Below are 23643 nucleotides of genomic sequence, written 5' to 3'. Positions count from 1 at the left end.
TACAATATTGATAGACCAGGGCGCATCTGTAAAAATATTAGTACATTTGGACGTTGAGAGGTGACTCAAATTTTTTTGCAGAAATTGCTTGAAAATAACTCAATTAATAATATTTGAGTTATCCTCCCTATCAAAAAGGTCCGGAACATTGTTTAAATAATCAAAATGTCAAAAAATGAAGGAAAAATTCGATTTTTTTCTTCGTTTTTGATTATAACTTTAAGAGTATTCATTTCCGAGAAAAGTTGTATTGACATAAAAGTTGTGTAATTAAATTTCCTACAATATAGAGTTGGTTGAAAATTTAAGAAATAGTCACCCTTGTTGCAAACAAGCAATAATTGGGAAAAAACTATACAAAAAGAAATATTCGCATTTTACGTTTTTCAACCATTTATGCTAAACTTAGGACCTTCAAATTTCACCCAGAAAAACTATATGATACAATTAAACAATACTGTAAATTTCATTAAGATCGGTTCAATAAATTTTGCAAAATAAATTTTGCAATCCAGCTTTCGCAAAAAAAAATTCATTTTTTCAAACTGGTACAGGACTGAAAATAAAGCAGATAGCAAGTTGAAATTTTTTTTTGCTTATAGAAATGTACTGTACCTTTCATTCTCAATTTGCAAAACTAAAATCGATTAACCACCACGGCGTCAGGAATTTTTTTAAATAAACATTAATTATTGGTGTTGCGCGCAGGACACCGGATAGTTTGCTGTGATTGGGCATTCCAATGACCTTTGATAATTATTGATACATTTTAATTTTTATTACATTTCGATATAAATAAATAAATTTGTTTATTGCAAAATAAAAACACATACTCTATCCTTTGAAATAACACTTTTTTTAGCAAAAACTTTCTTTGTTCATATATTTTAACTTGAGAATAAATGTTTATTATTCTTAAACATATACAATTGTTTAAACAATATTTCACAAACAAGAATAAAATTGGTTTGATTTTTGTGGAATTAAAATATTAAAATACAACAAAATATAGAGTAGGAAAATAATATATTAGATGAAGATTGGAAGAAATTTTGGTGGAAATCAACTTCATGTGAATCGAACACCGCTGTCCTGCGCGTAGCACCAATAATTAATGTTTATTTAAAAAATTTCTGACGACGTAGTAGTTAATCGATTTTAATTTTGCAAATTGCAAATGAAAGGTACAGTACACTTCTATAAGCAAAAAAAATTTGAACTTGCTATCTGCTTTATTTTCAGTCCTGTAACATTTTGAAAAAATGAATTGTTTTTGCGAAAGCTTTATTGCAAAATTTATTTTGCAAAATTTATTGAACCGATCTTAATGAAATTTACAGTGTTGTTTTACTGTATAATAAGTTTTTCTGGGTAAAATATGAAGGTCATAAGTGTAGCATAAATGAAAACGGTTGAACGGGTTGAAAAACGTAAAATGCCAATACTTGTTTTTGTATGGTTTTTTTCGCAAATATTGCTATTTTGAAACAAGGGTGACTATTTTTTCAACTTTTAACTAATTCCATATTGTAGGAAATTTAATTACGCAACTTTTACGTCAGTACATCTTTTCTGGGAAATGAATACTTTTAAAGTTATATTCAGAAAACTAAAAAAAAAATCGAATTTTTCCTTCATTTTTTGACATTTTAATTATTTAAACAATGTTCCGGACCTTTTTGAGAGGGAGGATAACTCAAATATTATTATTTGAGTTATTTTTAAGCAATTTCTGCAAAAAAAATTGAGTCACCTCTCAACGTCCATCTCAAAACAGATGGGCCCTGGACTATGAAGAAAACTGAAGATATTTTAAGCGTCAATTACTAACGCTTGCTCGGTATTCGAGTGCGGGACGCGGGAGTCGATAGTTCAAATAAGCGGTCGTTCGGTTGATCGACGTTCGGATAATCGACGCTCTACTGTACATTTATTTTCTCAAGAATGGGGATTTTAGAGAGAAATCCCAAATTAGGTCCGATTTTTATTTTAAAATTATGATTTTTTGGCGTAGATTTATTTATCTAGTAGGTATGTAATGCTTTGATTTACATACTTAATTTGATTACCAACAAAAGTTCTACCAATCTTCATCTAATATATTGTTTTCTTACTGTTTTGTTATATTTTAATATTTTCTTCCACAAAATTTAAACTACATAATTTAATTATATTCAAAACAACTGTCAAACGGTAAAACGTTCAGTTACCCTATTTTTCCACATGACAAATAATGTGGAATTGGACGAGTGAGTCTAGGCTTCGATTACGAATCAAAGCGCCCCGAAATTCACGGGTTCGATTCCCGATGCAAGTTTTTATTTTTTTATGCATTTTATGATTGTAAGTATATTTGTTATATAATTTTTTTTTTCAGAAAATGCGTATTTAAAATTTTTGCCAACAATTATTATCGTTCAGAAATAATTTTTTCTTTGTGGCATTTTTCAATGTGTTTGTGTGCGTTTTATTCTTTTATTTTTTTAAATTTTTGGTATTGTCTTAAAAATCACATAATATGTAGTAGAAGTATAACTTCTTACGTGCGTACAAAGTACACACACATTCTTTTATTTTTAATTTAGTAAATTAAATATATTATATATTTTAAGTAATTTTACTTTAGAAAATTTAATATTTATGCGTAATTAAAAGCAAAAACATATTAGGGAAGTAGAACTATAGTAAAGGCATAAATGAAAAAAAATCAAAAAAGTTTTATCTTAAAAATTTAATCTCATGTAATCATACAAGGTTTAGGGCATAGTCCTACATTAAAAATTCCGCCGCAATACCTTGTTTTGTTGCTTATTTTCTTTGTGTAAACTAATCTGCAAACACTGCAAATATAACACTAGAAATATCTAGGTACTACCTGACAGAAACAAAAATAAACTAAAGTGCAGGTATACCTAGTTAAAAATAACCTAATAAATTCATATTGAACCAAAAACGGCCGTAAAACGTTTGAAGTAAAGTACACTTAAAAATAATATTTGAATAACATGAACCAGAAACTCCATAAAATGATTGAATAGTGCTGTACTATCAGTGACGGTTTAAGGCATCATGGGATTCCTGGGGCTCTAGGCGGCCATAAGATGTAGGCCCCTTTATAGCAACCATTTACTTTTACAAATTTACAGATATTTATGTTGTTTTATGAAAAGAGCTATTGAGGGAGAAACAGCAGGACTAAAGGTAAATGGAACGCCAATTAACAACATTAGATATGCGGACGATACTATCATAATAGCAGACAACCTTAAAGACCTCCAAAAGCTAATGAACAAGATAGTTGAGTATGGGGAAGAATATGGATTTATCAATAAACATCAAGAAAACTAAATTTATGAAGAAATCAAAGACCCAAAATAATGATGAAAGCCTGACAATTAAAGGTAAAACTTTAGAACAAGTAGAAAACTACAACTATCTTGGCACAATAATTAATCACACAAACGATTACTCCAAAGAAATCAAAGTTCGAATGGAGAAAGCAAGAACAAACTTCAATAAAATGGGAAAGGTACTTTGTGCAAGAGAACTGAAATTAGACTCGAGAGTTAGGCTGGCAAGGTGTTACATTTTCTCGACTCTGCTTTACGGGATAGAAGTATGGATTCTTAACGCATCGACTACTAAAAAGTTGGAAGCATTTGAACTGTGGGTGTATAGAAGAATCCTGAAGATATCATGGACCGAGCATATAACAAACAACGAAGTCATGAGAAGAGTCAACAAAAGACTGGAAATATTGGAAACCATCTAGACACGAAAGCTACCGTACCTGGGGCATGTTAATGAGAGATTAATGGGCGTAATGAGAGATACAACATACTTCAGTTGATTATACAGGGGAAAATCCAGGGCAAGAGAAGTGTAGGAAGGAGACGAATCTTGTGGTTGCGTAACTTGAGGGAATGGTACGGATGCACATCAACCGAACTATTTAGAGCAGCAGCATCTAAGATCAGAATAGCCATGATGATTGCCAACCTCCGTCGCGGAGATGGCACGTGAAGAAGAAGATGTTGTTTTGGGAAGTAGTTACTAAAAAAATAAATTCGATAATATAAAAAATACCATTTTTCTTTTTTTACTTTTGCTAAAGATTTAAGTAAAATAACTGCATCTAGTAAATTTATAGTTGTATCTTCTAATGTTTACTAGCAGCACTAAAACGTTCTACTAAAACTTTGGACCACATAATTAGGGCAGTCAATGATGTCTTTGGCTCCGAATTCCATCCTACTACATCGATCTACTTGATATTTGCACAGTAAGTAGGAATAGCATAAGAAACAAAGTCTACCCTATGACGATGTGCGCTTTTATCTTGGGGGTGGTTTCCATCCCTTTTCGGGGGTGAAACATTTTTTGGTTAAAATAGCCACGGAAGAGGCTAGAGAACCTAATTCTAAGCAAAAACTGTTCTATGGGCCATTCCACGAACATAAGCCTGTTTTGGATTACTTCGACAACGAATATTTTACTGTGCAACATAAGAAGTACGAAAGTAAATGGCGCTAATAATTATTCCAATAAACAACAATGTAATTTGTAATTTACTTTCGTTCTTCTTATTTTGCACAGTAAAATATTCGTTGTCGAAGTAATCCAAAACAGGCGTATGTTCGTGGAATTATAATTATTTTTTGTAAACTCAATACTTTTGAGTTATTCGTGGTTGAAAATTGACCATTTTCATTGAAAAATGGACGGATTTTTGAGAATACCTTAAATACTATGCATCTAACAAAAAACTATACAAAATATTTTTGTACCTTATAAAAAAACAAAGAGATTCGTTCCTTCATAAATCTTCTAGTTATAATACAAAGAGATATGGTAGGTGAGAAGAGTTTGTTTTTTTTTTTGGTGCATGCTCAAATTGGTGTATTCAACTTGAAATAACAGAGAAACGGTCGATTTTAGGTGTATAATGATACTAATAACTTTTAGGTCTGTTCGTACAGGAATCACTGACTATCAGCAACTGCATGACGCATGCGTGTTTCAATTGTGCGAACGCTAATATTGAAACACGCATGCGTCGTGCAGTTGCTGATAGTCAGTGATAGTTTCTGATTCCTGTACGAACAGACCTTTTGTAGTGCTTGAAAAGGCATTTAAAATGAGCAATATTAAATGTCGATTACATTTAAACTAAGCGAGATATGCTACAAAAAAACTGATGACTAATAGTCTAATTGATATTGGACCAACTGTAGATGAAATAATTTGTATGGGTGATTTTAATTTAGACTTGTTTGACTATGACAATAGTAGTGTTAAGAATTTTTATTCAATTTTAGAATCACTGAATCATTGTCAATTGATAGACGTTCCTACTAGAGTACTAGAGTCACTGCTACATCTGCAACACTTCTAGATTATGTAATATACAAAAAGGAGCTGCAGTGGAGGGGGGTGTCATACATCATAACATCTCAGATCACTCTATTGTTTATTGTAAGGTAAATGTAGGTGGTACATCGCAACAATCTAAAATGTGTACATATAGAAGCTTTAAAAATTTTAATCAAGAATCCTTTCAGGCTGATTTGTTTAATACTTCATTTTTCAGAATATATGACCAGGAAAATATTGATGCAAAAATATCGTACTTAGTTAATTGCTTAAATAATTTATTTGATAGACATATTCCCATAGTTACCTCTAGAGTCACTAAAGCCAGAGCACCATGGATGACATATGTCATCAAAATTATGATGAACGAGAGGGACAAAGCTTTAAGCAAATTTAAAAGGACTAGATTACAGAGACATTTAGATTTTTATAGACAAATGCGTAACTTTACTAATCGGGCTATTGAGAGAGAAAAAAAGGCATACTTTATACATCAATTCAATAATAATTCATCAAAAGAAATGTGGAAGACACTAAAGTTGAATAAATTTCTTCCCGATAAAAATAAAAATATTCCAGAGGATTTAAAAAAGCCTAACGATCTAAATAATTTTTTTATAAAATCTGTTCCTAATAAAAAACCACCCCAACATCTTTTAAATTTTTATAATAATAATAGATTACTCAATGAAAACTTTAAATTTAAGGAAATTAATGACTTGTTTGTTTTTAAGACCATATCAGATATAAAAACGAATGCGAGAGGGTGTGATGGTATAAATATTAAATTAATTAAACTTTGTTGTCCTCATATCGTACCTTACATTACACATATTATAAATTATTGTTTAACAGAGAATGTCTGTCCGGCGATGTGGAAGAGGGCAGTTGTGAGGGTATTGCCGAAGAAACAAAATCCAAAAGAAATGAAAGACTTGCGAGGTATCAGTATTTTACCTACTTTATCCAAAGTATTGGAAAGAGCTATGGAAATTCAAATAAAGGAATATATACAAAAATTTTCTCTTTTACCTGATGTTCAATCTGGATTTCGCAAAGGCTTTAGTTGCACAACTGCACTTTTGCATATTGTCGATGACATACTTACGGCTATAGATGACAGAAAATGTACTATATTGATTTTATTAGATTTTAGCAGAGCTTTTGACACTATTAACCATGAATTAATGATAAGCATTTTAAAGTATTTAGGATTTTCCTATGATGCGTTGTTACTTATAATAAGCTATTTGGAAGGGCGACAACAGCATGTTAATATAGAAGGTCAAAATTCAAACTCTTTGAATATTAATTCAGGAGTTCCACAAGGCTCAATATTGGGTCCTTTATTATTTTCTCTATATACTTCTAATCTTCTCTCTAAGCTTCAGTCATGCCAAGCTCATTTATATGCTGATGACACTCAGCTCTACTACAGTTTCCCAATCGAAAATTTAAAAAACGCTAATGATCTGATTAATGCCGATTTAAAAAGATTTGTAGAAGCTGCTTTAAACCATTGCCTATGCATCAATTCCAGTAAATCAAACATATTAATATATGGGCCAAAAAATCAAAGGGAATTAGTTTTACCATCAATCCAAATCCAAATTCAGGATTCAATTCTTGATGTTGTTGATGTGGCAAAGAATTTGGGTGTATTAATGGATTCAGAGTTAAGATTCGAAAAACATATAAATAAATTGATACAGCGTGCCTACGCTTCAATTAAGATTATATACGGTAATCGACATTTTATACCATTTAATGTTAAGAAAATTTTGTGTGAATCTCTTGTACTTTCAAATTTTAATTATGCTGACGCTCTTTACGGTCCTAATTTAGCCACTCACTACAAGAATAAAATTCAAAAAGTTCAAAATTCCTGTCTAAGACTCATATTTGGCATTCGCAGAAGACAAAGAGTTTCACATAAAATTAAGGAAATTGAGTGGCTGAATATGGAAAATAGAAGGGTACATCATACAGTCTGTCTTTATCATAAAATAATTCTAACAAAAAAACCGTCTTATCTTCATCGTAAAATCACGTATCGAACGGACATACACAACTTAAATACAGTCGGAAAAATGAAAGAATACCCATGAACGAACATATAAAACACGCTGTATTTTCCTGTCACCGTGCCACAAAGAAAATTGTCCAGTGCAAGTACATGTAACAATAATTATTACATGTACTTGCGCTGGCCAATTTTTTGTGTGACACGGTGACAGGAAAATACAGCGTGTTTTATATGTTCGTTCATGGGTATTCTTTCATTTTTCCGACTATATTAGATATAAAGGTTTGCTTGCAATACCGAAATTTAAAACAGAGATATTTAGAAGGTCTTTTAGGTATCAGGTATGTCATTTGTATAATTCATTACCATCAACAATAAAAGTATTAAACATTGGGCAGTTTAAATCCAAATCTAGAGACTATTTGTTTATTTCTCAATCATAATTTTGGTTCTGGACGAACATAATGCTCGAGCTCGAATAAATTGGTAAATGAAACGAAATTATTGTTGTTTTTATAATGGCACTATATAGATAAGTTTTTTTTTTCTTTTTCGGGTTAAGTGGAAGAACATTTTCTGTAAATGGCGACATTTCAGAAAATGAACTTCGCCCTTTATTTTTGAAAATAATATATTATGTTTTATATAAAAATGTACATTTCTATATTGAAGAAATAATAAAGACGATATTATTATTATTATTATTATTATTAATGTATTTTAAGAAGAAATGAGAAGTATATTTAACCCCTCATCCATCAGAATTAAAATACATCGTTTTGCTTTTACAATACTTTTATTATAGTGTATTTCTATGTCTAAAAATTTTGACTGGTTTAAAATAAACGGTTTTTGAAAAAAATAAGATCAAATTATACAGCGCATTTTTAAATTTTCTTGAAAATCCTCCTTTTCTCCATGTAACTCGAAAATGATAAGAGATACGAAAAAGGATACCACACAAAAATGTGGGGTTCTTTTAGATAAAAATTTCGTTTTTATTTTTCATTACTGTATCCCGTTATCATTTTCAAGTTACATAGAGAAAAAGGAAGATTTTTAAGAAATTTTAAAATGCGCTCTATAATTTGATCTTATTTTTTTTAAACCATTCATTTTAAACCCGTCCAACTTTTTGAACATAGAATAGAAATAACACTATAATAAAAGGTATTGTAGAAGGAAAACGATGCATTTACATTCTGGTGGATGGGGGTTAAAATCACTTCTCATTTTTTCTTAAAATACGTTATCAATTTTGTTTGCAGCATATCTCGCTTAGTTTGAATTAAATGGATCTTTAATATTGCTCATTCTAAAGGTCGTTTCAAGCACTACAAAAGGTATTCATAGCATTATACACCTAAAATCGACCGTTTCTCTGTTATTTCAAGTTGAATGCACCAATTTAGGCATGTACCAAAAAAACAAACTCTTTTCACCTACCATATCTCTTTTTGTATAATAAGTGGAAGGTTTGTGAAGGCAAACATCTCTTTGTATTTTTATAACCTACAAAAATGTTTTATATAGTTTTTTTAGGTAGATGCATAGTTTTTAAGGTATTTGCGAAAAACCATTCGAAAAGGTGTTTTGTTTCAATGAAAATGGCCAATTTTCAACCACGAATAACTCAAAAAGTATTGAGTTTTCAAAAAAAATTATAGAACCGTTTTTGCTTAGAATTAGGTTCTCTAGCGAATTCCGTGGTTATTTTAACCAAAAAAATTTTCACCCCTGAGAAGGGGTGGGAACCACCACCAAGATAAAAAGCACACATCGGCATAGGGTAGACTAAGATAAGTAGATAAGTAGATAACTAGATAATAGATAACTAGATAAGTAGAGGCTATTTCCAAAATTTCATTAAAATCCATGCAGTAGGATAGAATTCGGAGGTAATATCCTATTCTTGCTCCCATTGACTGGCGTAAATGGTTAAAAGAGCTATTTTCCTATATAAAATTTGTACTGCTTTAGCAGCATCAAATATAGCTGACCATCTAGTATACAAGTCTTTATCCAGAAGCAGTGGCTGACCTACGGGGAGGAAAATGGGGAAATTTCCACCCCTAACCGACATTTCGCAACAACTTATCCTTAATAGTCCATTTTCTCACGGTTTTTGCTCCGAATCGAAGAACCACTTGGCTTGACATAAAATTTGGCATACACATAGGTAACATGTCAAGGAATAAAAGTGATATTGTGCCGATGTGTGCTTTTGCCCTGGGGGTGAGTTTCACCCCTTCTTGAGGGTGAAAAAAATATACGTTCAAAATAAGTCCGGAAGTGGATAAACTTATTAATTCTAAGTAACTTTTGTTCTATATAGTTTTTTCACTAAGTTATATTAAATACTTTTTGAGTTTTTTTGCGAGTGAATATGTTCATTTTTCAACAAAAAAAATATTGTTAGACGGTTTTTCGCAAATAACTCAAAAATGAAGTATTTTATGGAAAAAATATTCTAACGAAATATATAGCATATACAAAAGTAAAAAAAATGGTGCATGTATGAAGTATGTAGACCCAGTATAGGCAGAGCTGGAGCTAATGAAAAGTAGATTCTTATTCGTCAAATTCCAAATCGAATATTTCAACGTGAAATAAATGAAAAATGAAGCACTTTTCGACGAAAACTCATCACAACTTTTTTAAAGTGCTAAAAAAGTTTTATTTTTGTTTTTTTTTTATGTGTCTAGTATCAAAATTAAGCAAGTTAAGCTCAAAATAATGTTGGTCTCTTTTTTTGGCAAAAAATTTTTGTAAATCACCCCCTAGTGTGCATCCCATATGAAATTAATTATTACCGCTTTACAATGTACTTTACTTATTTACCGAAATATTGATATTTAAAGTAAAACAATTTTTTTTGAAATCTCGAAAAAAAAAAGTTTTTTTTCAAAATATCTATTTTCAAAATAATTATTAGTGGTACCAAAAATCTTAGAGTAAAAAAATGTAGGTTTTCCTTTTTTGAATATTTTAGATTTGTGTTTTTTTGTGAAGATAAAAATTGGTTAGAATATGGCTGTTCAAAATTTGCATACTTACACCTACAGAGCATATAAACAATACAAAAGTAAAGTAAGTTGTGAAGAGATTACGATTAATTTCATTTGAGATGCTAATTAGGGGATGATTTCCACCAGTTTTTTTACCCAAAAAAAGCGATCAAATTTATTTTGAGCGTATATGGCTTACTATTGATGCTATAAACTTTTTTAAAAAACACTTTAAAAAAGTTATGAGTTTTCCCTAAAAAGTGCTTTATTCGAGGCTTTATTTTTTGGTTATTTCACGTTGTAATATTCGATTTGGAATTTGATGAATAAGAACCTACTTTTCATTAGCTACAACTCTGCTTCTACTGGGTCTACAGACTTCACACATACACCATTTTTTCACTTTTTTATAAGCTATATTTTTGCTAAGAATATTTTCTTCGATGAAATACTTACTTTTTGACTTATTTGCGAAAAACCGTTAAAAACGTGTTTTTTTTTGCTGAAAAATGAACATATTCACTCGAAAATATCTCGAAAAGTATTGACTTTTCTGTAAAAAACTCTATAGAACAAAAGTTGCTTAGAAGTAGTCAGTTTATCCACTTCCGTACGTATGTTGACCGTACATTTTTTCACGCCCGAGAAGGGAAGACTCAACCTAAGAGTAAAAGCACACATCGGCACAATATCACTTTTTTTCTTTGAGATGTTAGCTATGTGTATGCCAAATTACATGCCAATCCAAGCTCTTCTTTAAAACCCAAAGGTTGTTTAAAATCCGGAAGTTTTGCAATATTTTACCGTGAGTGAAAGGAGTATAAGGCCCATCGGTGGGTAGAACTTAAAAAAAACGAATAGTTCTTGAACCATACCAAAATAATTAACAGCTTCTAAGCAAAATTTGCTTGCAAAATTGATTACCAAATTGAGGGAATGATTAGAACATCGAATATAAAATGCTGTTGGAGATAACTGCTTAATTTTGGCTTGAAGTCGGTTGTATTTTCCTGACATATTTGACAGAAGACAAACAAAAAACTGAGTTTGATTGGGAATCATAAATTAACCATTCTCTTTTTTCTTTGTTTCCGTTATAGACTGGGAGATATTATACAGAAGTTCAGCCACGATGTTCTAAGTCCTGCCTTTTGCAATACTGGAAGGGTAGACGATGTACTTACAATCTGTGGAAACATCCACAAATTTCCTGCGACATTTTCCTGTAAAAACTAGATTTTCCCAAAAAATAAAAATAGGGTTTTGCGATGAATTTCTAAGTCCTGCCATATCCGTAGATAGACAGGATACTATCGATTTTATGAAGAAAATTTTTTGGGCAGGAGGGTTGCAAACGGGGTAACGGAGTATATATGTATACAAACATGTAAGGAAAATAATGAAATTTTCATGATTTTCTAGGTCTTGCCAACTAAATAAACTAAACATATTTATTTCAAAATGATCAAAAAAAATATTGGCATGACGTCTCCTAATGTTTAAGTATACTTGTCCCTTGGAAAATTCTGCGGAAAATTTTCACCCTGATTCCGTGATTTTCTTAGTCCTGCCTTTAAAAAGTTATAATACTCAAATACAATCAATACCTTTTCGGTACTCGGCAGGAAGGTTAAACGGTTCTTGTAAGACGGCAGGAGTCCTAAATTTGTAAGAAAATTCGTGAAAAAGTCAACGATTTTCTGAGTCATGCCATTTTGCACATGTTTCAAGAATCTTAATATAAGTCTATTTACAAAGAGGCAGGATGGTTTTATGGTTATTTTGTATACAGGGTGGGGCATTAGTGTGACAAAGTCCAATTACTCGTTTGTCGTAAGATATACGAAAAAAGTTATTTAGGTAAAACATGGGCCACAGATAGGACTATGATTTAACAGTATTTTCTAATATACAGGGCTACCCGTTTTCACAGGGTGACACAAATTTATGTTTTTTTAAATGGAATACCCTGTATATTTTTACATTTTTGGATTCTACTCGATGTTCTCTTTAATAAAATATAGTGTTTTGAAATATTATACGAGGTAGTTTAAAATATAATTACGTTTTTTTGTTAATTTTGTAGGAACATTCACACCCTATACATATTGTTAGTGATTTGATATCCAAATTTCTATTAATTTATGTTTAAACGATTTTTAATATAGTCTACTATTGTCAGTTATTAATAGTATACCAAAATGTTTAATTTTAGTATACGGGGTTGGTTGAAACTCGGAATGAGTATTTTCTGAGTTTTCTTAAATGGGACCTTAATATTATAATAAAATGGTATTTTATGGTACCTTTTTATTTGTTAAGCATTTTCTGTACCATATTTATATATTAATTTCGGCAGTAAATTGATACAGACAGATTACTCAGGTGGTTTTTGGGGTTTCTGAACAAGAATGTCACATTAGAACAGATCTTTACCTAGTGCTCGGGGTGACTAATATACACGCCATACTCTTAAATTTCGAGGCTTTCAGATACTAAAGTGATGCAAGTAGATTACTCGAGGAGTTTTGTGGTTGCTGAACATGAATACGCCATCAGAATAGACCTCCAAAAACTCTCTAAATTCGAGATCAGTCACCCTGGGCACCAGGTGCTCCGAGGGTCGGTTGTAATGTCATCCCATCGTGTTAGGCCATCCCAAAAACCCTCGAATAATGTTTTCTTTAATTTACTGCCGATATCCCACGAAACTCCAGATGACGTGCCTTAGCAGCAACTCTGGGCACTAGGTGATTCGGAGGTCGGTTCTGCTTGCGTATTCGTAACTCCATAAACCTCCCAAATAACAAAATTTTGCCCTTAATACACTGATTTTGACAGGTTTATGCACTTTTGGATGCATGTTATGCACTAAAATGCAATTTCCACTCATTTTTATATTGTACACCTTTTATTTGAATTTGAAAAAATTTTTTAAAAAATAAAAAAAACGGTGTATTTGCCGACTTAAAGCAAGAGTAACTTTTAGTACTAGAATACCTCATAATTTAATACTCTACTCTCAAAAATGTCTAAAAATTTAAAGACCAATAAGTTATGAGATAAAATATCCGTTGATCTACCCAAGACGGGTACGGGGCCTATGACCAGTACTAGAAATTCACAATTGATAAAATCGATTCATCTCTGGAAGAGACATAAACGTAGCAGTTTTCGTTTTCCTAGATAGAATTTTTCTAAATTCTTTTAAACTCAAAAACCAAAAAACGAAAAATTTTTCAAATCGATTTTTCTAGAACACTGCGTATTCTTCTGAGTTAAAGCAAAAGTACCTTTTAGTACAAAACTATCCCAGAATTTAATAATCCAGTGTCAGAAATGCTTAAAAGTTAGACAGAAAAGTTATTCGATAAAATATCCGTTTCCGTACCCAAAACGGACCCCTATGACCGGTACTAAAAATTGACAATTGATAATTGACATTTGACAATTGACCTCTGGAAGATAAATTAGTGTACCAGTTTTCGTTTTTCCAAATAAAAGCGTTCTGCTGCTATTTTAAAGAAACTAATTACAAGACTTCGATACGCTTCTTCTAGACGAAGCATATCGAAGTAGAGGTCGTCCGCCAACCAGATGGTCTGATGACATCAAACAGATCGACAGAAACTTGATGCAGACAGCACAGGACAGAAATGCATGGAGAAGACTGAGGGAGACCTATATCCAGCATTGGATAGATCCGGGTTGAATTATGACGATGATGAATTACAAGACGCCATCTTTAAAGAGCTTTAGCTTTCCACGGAAGCATTTTTGAACTAGTAGTGTAGGAAACAAAGGTTGAACCTTGCAAAATGGACACAAGTCCAGTTTTATTTTTTTTCTGGTATATCAAGGGGTGCTTATTATAAGACTAACTTTTTCTGAAAAAATTTCGCCCCGGAACCTCCCTTTTCACCCCTTTAAAGGGGGTAATTTGTGGTTTTTGCGGAACGTAGCCCTTCCTGTAACTTTTACAAAAAATTTCTTTTATAGAAATATGAAGAGGACTATATTTTCTACGATTTATTTCCGACACCATCTCTCTATCATCCACCGTTTAGCGGGGGTGGCACCCTAAAGTTGACAAGTTTTTAAAAAAGATGTTTTTAAAAAAAATATGTTTTTCCCTAACTGTAACGGAAATTAAGAAGAAATCCTGCGGCAATTATTCACAAATAACTGACTGATTTTTTGGTATAGGTTTCACTTAAGGGTAATTGCCCTTTTTTTAATTACAGGGTGTTACATTTTAAAAAACCTCTTTTTATACCATCTGAACCGTTTATGCTAGAGTAAAAAGACTTTCAGCGATTACCCATGTACTGGTGCTATTTACAAATTTGTATAATGCACCCCCATTTTTTCCCGGAACCACCCCAAAAAAAAGAAGAATTAATAAATAAATTGATTTTCTTGGAATCCTTCACACACAATGCCCTTTATTAATATGCTTCATATATCATTTTGTGCACGTTATTATTACCCATACATGGACACCAAAAGCAATTTCCTAGTGCAACCTTTGTAGCAAAAAAAAAATAAATAAAATGGGGGGTTGAAATTTTTTTTTCTTTTTTGCTTTTTGATCCGTATGGGCATATGCTTCATCAATAGTGCTTTTCAAAAATATATATGGTTATTGCAACAGCTCTGCGAAAACCACCCCTATCCTTGAAAATATACTGCAGAAACTACCCCTATCCCTTGGCGAGCATGTTTTTACGATTTTCTCATTACCTATGTAATCTTTTTAAACAAAACTTATACAAGGTTAAAGACCACTATTTACTCTAAAAATTATGTCCTATTCATTTTTTCGTATAAGCAACCGTTACGGCACAGTGGCGCCGTAAACCTCATATATGCTTTGACGGGCTCCAGTTTTTGTTTTTTTTTTCGTCATCTGTTCGTTTTATTGATAAAGTACTTATGCAAAATAAAACAACACAGTGTAGCCTACAAATTATGACTTATACACATTTTACATTATTTGCTCCCCAAAGCCACAGTGGTGGCCCAAAATAAATTTTTGCATATTTTCGCCACCTACATGCATTTTATTGCATTAATGCTACCTTAACAGCACAATATTTACCCTTAGGTGGTCGCTACGCAGTGGCGGATCCAGGGGGGGTGATGGGGGTGATCACCTCCCCCCCCCCCTCAAACCAAGTGATATTATATTCAAAGATTATAAAAATATTCATTTATTTTTATAGAGATTTAACCAATTGGCACTTCCCTCTTAACGATTCTGGATCCGCCACTGTCGCTAAAGCATAAAAGTCATTCTTATAAAAATAATATTAATATAATATAAGTATTTCTATAAAAATAAATGAATATTTTTATAATCTTCAAATATAATATCACTTGGTTTGAGAGGGGTGGGGGTGATCGCCCCCATCACCCCTCCCTGGATCCGCCACTGCTTAGCGACCACTTAGGGGTGAATATTGTGCTATTAAGGTAGCATTAACGCAATAAAATGTGTGTAGGTGGCAAAATATGAAAAAATTTATTTTGGGCCACCACTGTGGCTTTGGGGAGCAAAGAATGTAAAATGTGCATAGGTCATAATTTGTAGGTTACACTGTGTTGTTTTATTTTACATAAGTACTTTATCAATAAAACAAACAGATGACGAAAAAATAAACAAAAACTGGAGCCCGTCAAAGCATATATGAGGTTTACGGCGCCACTGTGCCGTAACGGTTGCTTAAACGAAAAAAATGAATAGGACCTAATTTTTAGAGTAAATAGTGGTCTTTAACCTTGTTTAAGTTTTGTATAAAAAAAATGAATAGGTAATGAGAAAATCGTAAAAACATGCTGGATAAGGTATAGGGGTAGTTTCTGCAGTATATTTTCAAGGATAGGGGTGGTTTGCGCAGGGATGTTGCAATAACCCTATATATTTTTGAAAAGCACTATTGATGAAGCATATGCCCATATGGATCAAAAAGCAAAAAACAAAAAAAAATTTCAACCCCCCCATTTTATTTATTGTTTTTGGCTACAGGGGTTGTACTAGGAAATCGCTTTTAGTGTCCATGCATGGGTAATAATAACTTGCACAAAATGATATATGAAGCATATTAATGAAGGGCATTGTGTGTGAAGGATTCCAAGAAAATCACTATATTTATTAATTCTTCTTTTTTTTTGGTGGTTCCGGGGAAAAAATGGGGGTGCATTATACAAATTTGTAAATAACACCAGTATATGGGTAATCGCTGAAAGTCTTTTTACTCTAGCATAAACGGTTCAGATGGTATAAAAAGGGGTTTTTTAAAATGTAACACCCTGTAATTAAAAAAAGGGCAATTACCCTAAAGTGAAACCTATACCAAAAAATCAATCATCTATTTGTGAATAATCTCCGCAGCATTTCTTTTTAATTTCCGTTACAGTTAGGGAAAAATATATATTTTTTTAAAACATATTTTTTAAAAACTTGTCAAATTTGGGGCGCCACCCTTGCTAAACGGTGGATGATAGAGAGATGCTGTCGGAAATAAATCGTAGAAAATATAGTCCTCTTCATATTCCTATAAGAGAAATTTTTTGTAAAAGTTACAGGAAGGGCTACGTTCCGCAAAAACCACAAATTACTCCCTTTGAAGGGGTGAAAAGGGGGTTCCGGGGCGAATTTTTTTCAGAAAAAGTTAGTCTTATAATAAGCACCCCTTGATATGCCAGAAAAAAAATAAAACCGGACTTGTGTCCATTTTGCAAGGTTCAACCTCTGTTTCCTACACTATAGGCAAATTGAGTTAAATTTTCTTAAAATTTTCTGAGGAATCTCCGGTTTTCGTTTGTTATGAGAGCTTCTGGACACCCTGTATAATATAATGGGTAGGTAAATTCCCTACTATAACCAATAAATTGTAAAAATTGTTTATTTACTTTTATTGCGTTTACTTAGATAAAAATATGATCTAATCACTTAAAATAAAGATGTTACAGTTTGCTATTATATTTGAAAAGTGTGTAAAAATTCCGAGACATTATTCAGGAAAATAATATTTAATAGGATACGATTGTTTTAATGATATACAAATTAATTTTTTGTATTATTCATCTTTGCGGTTATCCTGCCAAGTTGTAAACGGTTTTAGATTAGTGTTTTTTAAGCATACTCGACATGGTATGACTCAGAAAATTGTGGTGATATGAATATGTTTGTATAACACCCTGAAATAATTTTACAGACACACAATTTAATTTTTTTATACGAAATAACTATACAACCATCCTGCCTCTTAGAAAATAGATTTATATTAACCTTCTTGAGATATGTGCGAAATGGCATGACTTAGAAAATCGTGTAATTTTCCACGAATTTTCTTACAAATTTTTTAACTATATATAGTAAAAAAGGTGTAATTAAACATCCTGCCATTTTGAATAATGTCTACTGAAATTATTTATTTTATTACAAAATTTATTTTATGACCTAGAAAATCACGGAACCAGCGTGAAAATTTTATACAGAATTTTCCAAGAAACAAGTGCAGTTAAACATTAGGTGACGTCATGCCAACATTTTTTTGGTCATTTTGAAATAAATATGATTAATTTATTAAGTTGGCAGGACTTAGAAAATTATGAAAATTTCATTATTTTCATTACATGTTTGTATATCTGTATACTCCCTTAGTCCTTTTGCAACCGTCCTGCCCAAAAAATTTTCTTCATAAAATAGATAGTGTCGCTGTTATTCTATGGATATGGCAGGACTTAAAAATTCATCGCAACTCCCAATTTTTTTTTCCTGGAAAATCTAATTTTCACAGGAAAATGTCACAGGAAACCCGTGGATTTTTCCACAAATTGTAAGTACCTTCTCTAACCTTCCAGTATTGCAAAGGGCAGGACTTAGAAAATCGTAGTTGAACTTCTGTTAATATCTCCCGGTTTATTAGCCCTATTTGAATTATTTAACATTTTATATTTTTTCCTATATCACTACTTAAATAATTCAATATTAATTAATGAATGCATTTGAGCGGGACGCGGGCCCCATCAAATGAGCGGGCCCTAGGCGGCCGCCTAGTCCGCCTAATGGTTAATCCGGCGCTGTGTACTATGGTCTAATGTGTGAGACACAGGCTCGAATTTGCCGGCAAGCTGCTCACTGACAGACACGGAATAATGCATTAAGTGGTTAAAGATAAATAACATTACGACACAAAGTCGATGTTAAAAGATAACATAGTATTAAAAGGTAAATACAGAGCCCCGCTTGAAAACAAGAAAGCAATCCGGTGAGAGGGGACAACCAATTATTGATGACATCAGGTAAAGTGTTTTCTTCATTTGTAAGTTTTTATAACATCTACTTTTTTGTCAAATGTTATTAGGGGAAGTTCGGGAGAGTTAACCAGCTTTTGATTAAAATTATGTATTTTCTTATAAATGAGACTTATTGATTCAATTATAATAATAAAGACTATTTTATTTATTTAGGTTTACTTATGCATAATTTACATATGCATAATTTACTTATTCGATATTATACAACTAAAATATGTTAGACATATTTGAATGAAAAATGGGATATAGGTCAACTCTGTCCACCCATAGGGAGACTTGAACCATGGTCTGGGGAGAGTTGAACATTGCCTTTTGAAGGGGAAAATAAAATCATTTTGCAGCTTAAAACACAGATATATTAACCGAAACATCACAAAATGAAATTAATTTATAAAACGTCGTTATTGCTCTTATTTTAAAAAATATCAACATATTCTCAAACATTCCATAGTTAACATAATTACTAAACATTTTCAACACAATTTAACATTTCTTTAAATAAACTTGGTCTTTCTTAACCTTTTGTTTAAATTATATATTTATACTAATCATTTGGTATCAAGAATTTCAGTTGGCTAGTAAAGTAAAAATCTAATTCTGGTAACATTCATGACAAATAAAATCATCAATGTTTTGTGTAAGTCCTACATATATCTGATGGTCATATCTGCAGCATAAAAGACATAGTCGCATGGTCATAATTTTTTCTGATTGGCAAACAAAACAATACCAGTGATCATTCACATCCCTGCAAAATGCAGGGAAAAAGAGATTGGTTGGAAAGCCAAGAAAGCGCTGGGAAGACACAGTAAACAGTGACACTCAAGACCTTTTATGAGTCAGTGTATGGAGAAGAGCAGCCACAGACAAGCAAGGGTGGAGGCCAGTACCAGCGCTAGAGTATAAGACGCCTGCCTGCAACACTAGCATAGGCGCCCTTTGGTTTTTTTAATTAGTATTTTGTATAGCAATAGCAGAAAAAAGCTCAGTTTGACGCCCCCCAAACAGGGGCGCTCGCCTGCAGTGCAAAATAAAGGAGGCCAAGGCTCAATTTGGGCTGTAGTGCAGTGGAAGAAGAAGAAGATCATTCACATCTGGATTTTCTCCAAAATTACTAATATTGGAACTGAGTACAAAACATCATCGTCTTCACACTTAGTTTCACTATCATCATTAATATTTTTATTCATTTTGAGTTTTCTTATTTTTATCAGTATAATTTTCATTTTTTTATTTCGTGCTGCTACTCTCAAAAACTCTTTGTTAATATTCATCTTTTGTTTTCTTCTTTCCTGATTCTTCTCGATATTGGATTGAGTTTCTTTTAGCTCTCTTTTTGGTATTCAATTACAAATTTAGTCAAAAAGTTTAAAATTTCTACATCTACAAAATAAAACTCAAATTTTCTCCTACAAATACATATATAGAGGGCGACATGAACCACTGGGCATATCTCCCTCACCTACCATGGGTCAACTCTCCCTCATGCACTTTGTGAACATTAAATTTTACTCACAGAAAAAAAAAATCTTAGAAAAGAAGTCATGCACATTTCAAACAACAATAATCATTCAATACAATAATAATAACACACAATACATACCTCTATAAACGAGGCAACAATTTTAAAACTACAAAAAGTAATAAAATCTGCTGCAACAAAAATACCATTCTGAACCTAACAGCCAAATGAACAGGCCATTGTAAAAAAGGGCGACATGCTTCTTATTGGCATCCCTTGTGGTACCAAAGAATGTCTTGATGTTTCATTAGAGTGAAATTTAAGTTGAATTTTTAAAGGTGGTTCAACTCTCCCACCTGGTCAAGTCTCCCGGACTCCCTATCTCACTTAATCAATATTAGTCCACCAAGTAATGAAGCTTAACATAGGACAAAACCTCGCAATTTTTACAGAATGGATCGATTTGATTGAAAATTTGAGAATAAGTAGTGGATAGTCCAAGGATCAAAATCTATATGATGCCGAAAGGCGCTTTTACCATGGGGGTGGTTGCCACCCCATCTCAGGGGGTGGAAATTTTTTATTATATTTTGACCACAAAAGTTGGTAAAAACATTCATTTTAAGCGAAAAACAGTCTATACATTTTTTTGATAAAATTAATAGTTTTCGATTTATTCGCTATTGAAAGTGTTAGTTTTATATCGAAAAATCAATGTTTTTAATAAGTTTTCTGCTCATAACTCCAAAAGTTATCGTTTCATCAAAACAACTTTACTTAACAAAAATGTACCTTTTAAAAAATAAACAAAACCGTTTTTTTATTTTCTTTAAGAACAATAAACATCGAGCTATACTTTATTATATGTTAGCTCTTCTTCGTCAAATTCTAAATATTGTAGTTTCAAAGTCAAAAGACGGGAAAACTATGCATTTCTCGAGGATAACTTGTTCAAACTAATTTAAAATATTTAAAAATATTTATTTCCAGAAATAAAAAGAAAGTCTCTAGCTTTAAAATTAAATGACTTATAATGAAAAGAATGTCAGTCACTATTTTTTTCAGCGAAAAAGTGATCGGATGCAACCTACTAATCACCACCCTAATTAAAATTAGTCATTGACCTTATTTGGTCTTCTTTATTTATGTATTATTAATAGGTTCTAGAAGTTTGAACACCTTAGAATTAGTTTTTAAAAAAATGGAGTTAAAAACGAATAGCGAATTTTTGTAGTTTGGAAGAAAATGGCTTTTTCTCCAGAATAGAAAGATTAGCATCAGAGATACGAAAAAATGTTTCAATGTGAAATTGTAGCTTATTTAATTCCCAAGAACCTGGTTTGCAAAAATTGTTTCTATGGTAAAAATTGAGTGAGCTATTGACAATTAAAACTTGTAATAACATGCAAATACCACCTTTCCCAACCCTTTCAAAGTCACCTCTTTTTGCGACTGAGGATTTTAAACAGATTTATTATTAATAGGCTTATAAATAGGTCTTGTAAAAACCTACAAAATTATTTTTTACCAAACTTTCTAAGATGAAAAATAAAAAAGTTACGGTTAAAGAATCAATATATTTTTTTGAAAAAATATTATAAATATGAAATTGTAGGTTATTTAATTTCCAAGAACTTGATTTGACAAAAAATTTTCTACAGCAAAAATTGAGTGAATCGAAAATGAGTATATCAAAAAACATTGATTTTTTCGAAAACACTTTCCATAGCGAATAAATCGAAAAACTATTAATTTGTATATGGAATTAATTTGTATATAGAATATAATAAATGTATAGAATATTTTTTGCTTAGAATGAATGTTTTTATCAACTTTTGTGGTCAAAATATAATAAAAAATTTCCACCCCCTAGATGTCGTGGTAACCACCCCCATGGTGGAAGCGCCTTTCGGCATCATATAGATTTTGATCCTTGGTCTATCCAATACTTATTCTTAAATTTTCAAGCTAATCGATCCGTTCTGTAAAAATTGAGAGGTGAAAAGGTTCGGTTTTTTGACTAGTCGAACCCGCTTATTGGAATAGCATTCGTGCCAAGGAAAGTATTCCTATAACCAGGATATTTTAATAACCGATTATTGGTGACTAGTAGAAACGTTTCGGGACCTCAAATTTCTATTCCTTAAAGCGGGATATTCCTATAACCGGTATTCTAATAAGCAGGTTCGACTGTATATGAATTAAAATAAATGTTCTTACCTGATGTATAACTGTTACTAATCACCTCTGTGTCTACTTTTAACCTTTTATTAGGACCCTGATCATCTACTATTTGTCTTTTGTGGTTAGGTCTACAAATTGTATTAAAATAAATCTGAAATTTTGCAGCTAAATCCACAGCTATCGATTTTTCTATTGCAGTAAATCCTCTAAACTCATCTGTCTTCAAAACATGATCGTCTAATGCATTATCTATAGCAAATAACATTTGTGTATCAGTTATTCCAGAACCGCTAACAGCTTGTGAGAATGTAATTTCATCACACTGACCTACTGTGGAACTATTTGTTATTGTAGTGTTTATATTTTGAGAATAGTCTGATTTTTTCAAAAAACTGTATTTGTTCTGATCACATTCAAAAATTCTTGAGTTGTTTTCTATTTCTTCTGAGTCTATATGTATGTATTTACCAGTAGCTGTTTGAAAACTAGATGACTTTGGTAAATCAATCGGTGTGTGTGGTGTTAGTATTAATCTTTCAAAAGGTTCTTCATTATGTTCAATCTGTACAGGTTCCTGGAAAGGTACTGGGCTGGAAACAGCGATTTTCAGTCTTTTGGGGGTTTTAGGAGCAGGTAATGTTGGTTTTTTAAAGCATAAATTACTTTTTTTATTGTTAACTAAATGTTTATATGCAATTTCTCGATTCTTCTCAATTTCTTCAAGTCTCTCCAAACATTCTACTAAATTTTCAGTTGCACTTAAAGTAAAACTGTCTTCGTTTATTTCTGGAATCTCTGTATCTACACAAGTTTCAGTACACTTTTCTTTTTCGAATTTCTTACTCAGTTGTATTCTGTTACGATGTTTTCTTCCAAAACCCTTTCTGTTCAAAGCCGATTTTAAAATAGGTGATAATGGTTTGTCTGTTTCTACTTCACTAGTAGCTGCATTATTTAAGAATAAATTTTTAACTTCTAAGTCATCTTCTGCAGATGAAACACTTTCAATATCGTTCATAATCTTTAATTATAGGGCGCAAACAAAATATGAAAAATATAATTTAAAATTAGCATAACCTGGCATAACCGCACTTTTTGTAAACAAAGCCAAAAGCTGACAGCGTTGACTGATAAATTATACTGACAGACCCTTAGACAAGGAAAAACTCTTTCCTTGTCTAAGGACAGACCACTGCACTGACCACAAACCATACATACTCATAGACGTTTCACGTAAATTGTCAAGGTCAAGACAGCAAATTAGT

The 23643-nt window shown here is 31.9% G+C and overlaps 1 protein-coding gene across 1 annotated transcript in view; it reads right to left on the bottom strand.

Annotated features, from left to right (window-relative positions):
• The window catches only part of LOC126892359 (breast cancer type 2 susceptibility protein-like), a 130111-nt gene extending 106613 nt beyond the window's left edge, over positions 1–23498 (bottom strand). The window contains exon 1 of the mRNA XM_050661877.1: positions 22415–23498. Within this exon, the coding sequence (XP_050517834.1) occupies positions 22415–23396 (982 nt within the window). The 5' untranslated portion in view covers positions 23397–23498. The remainder of the gene's footprint in view (positions 1–22414) is intronic.
• Positions 23499–23643: the final 145 nt, after the last annotated feature.

Source organism: Diabrotica virgifera, chromosome 9, assembly GCF_917563875.1.
Source record: "Diabrotica virgifera virgifera chromosome 9, PGI_DIABVI_V3a".
In the NCBI taxonomy this organism is placed as follows: domain Eukaryota; kingdom Metazoa; phylum Arthropoda; class Insecta; order Coleoptera; family Chrysomelidae; genus Diabrotica; species Diabrotica virgifera.
Note: the sequence above shows the minus strand (reverse complement) of the source record. Positions and strands in the feature narration are given on the sequence as shown.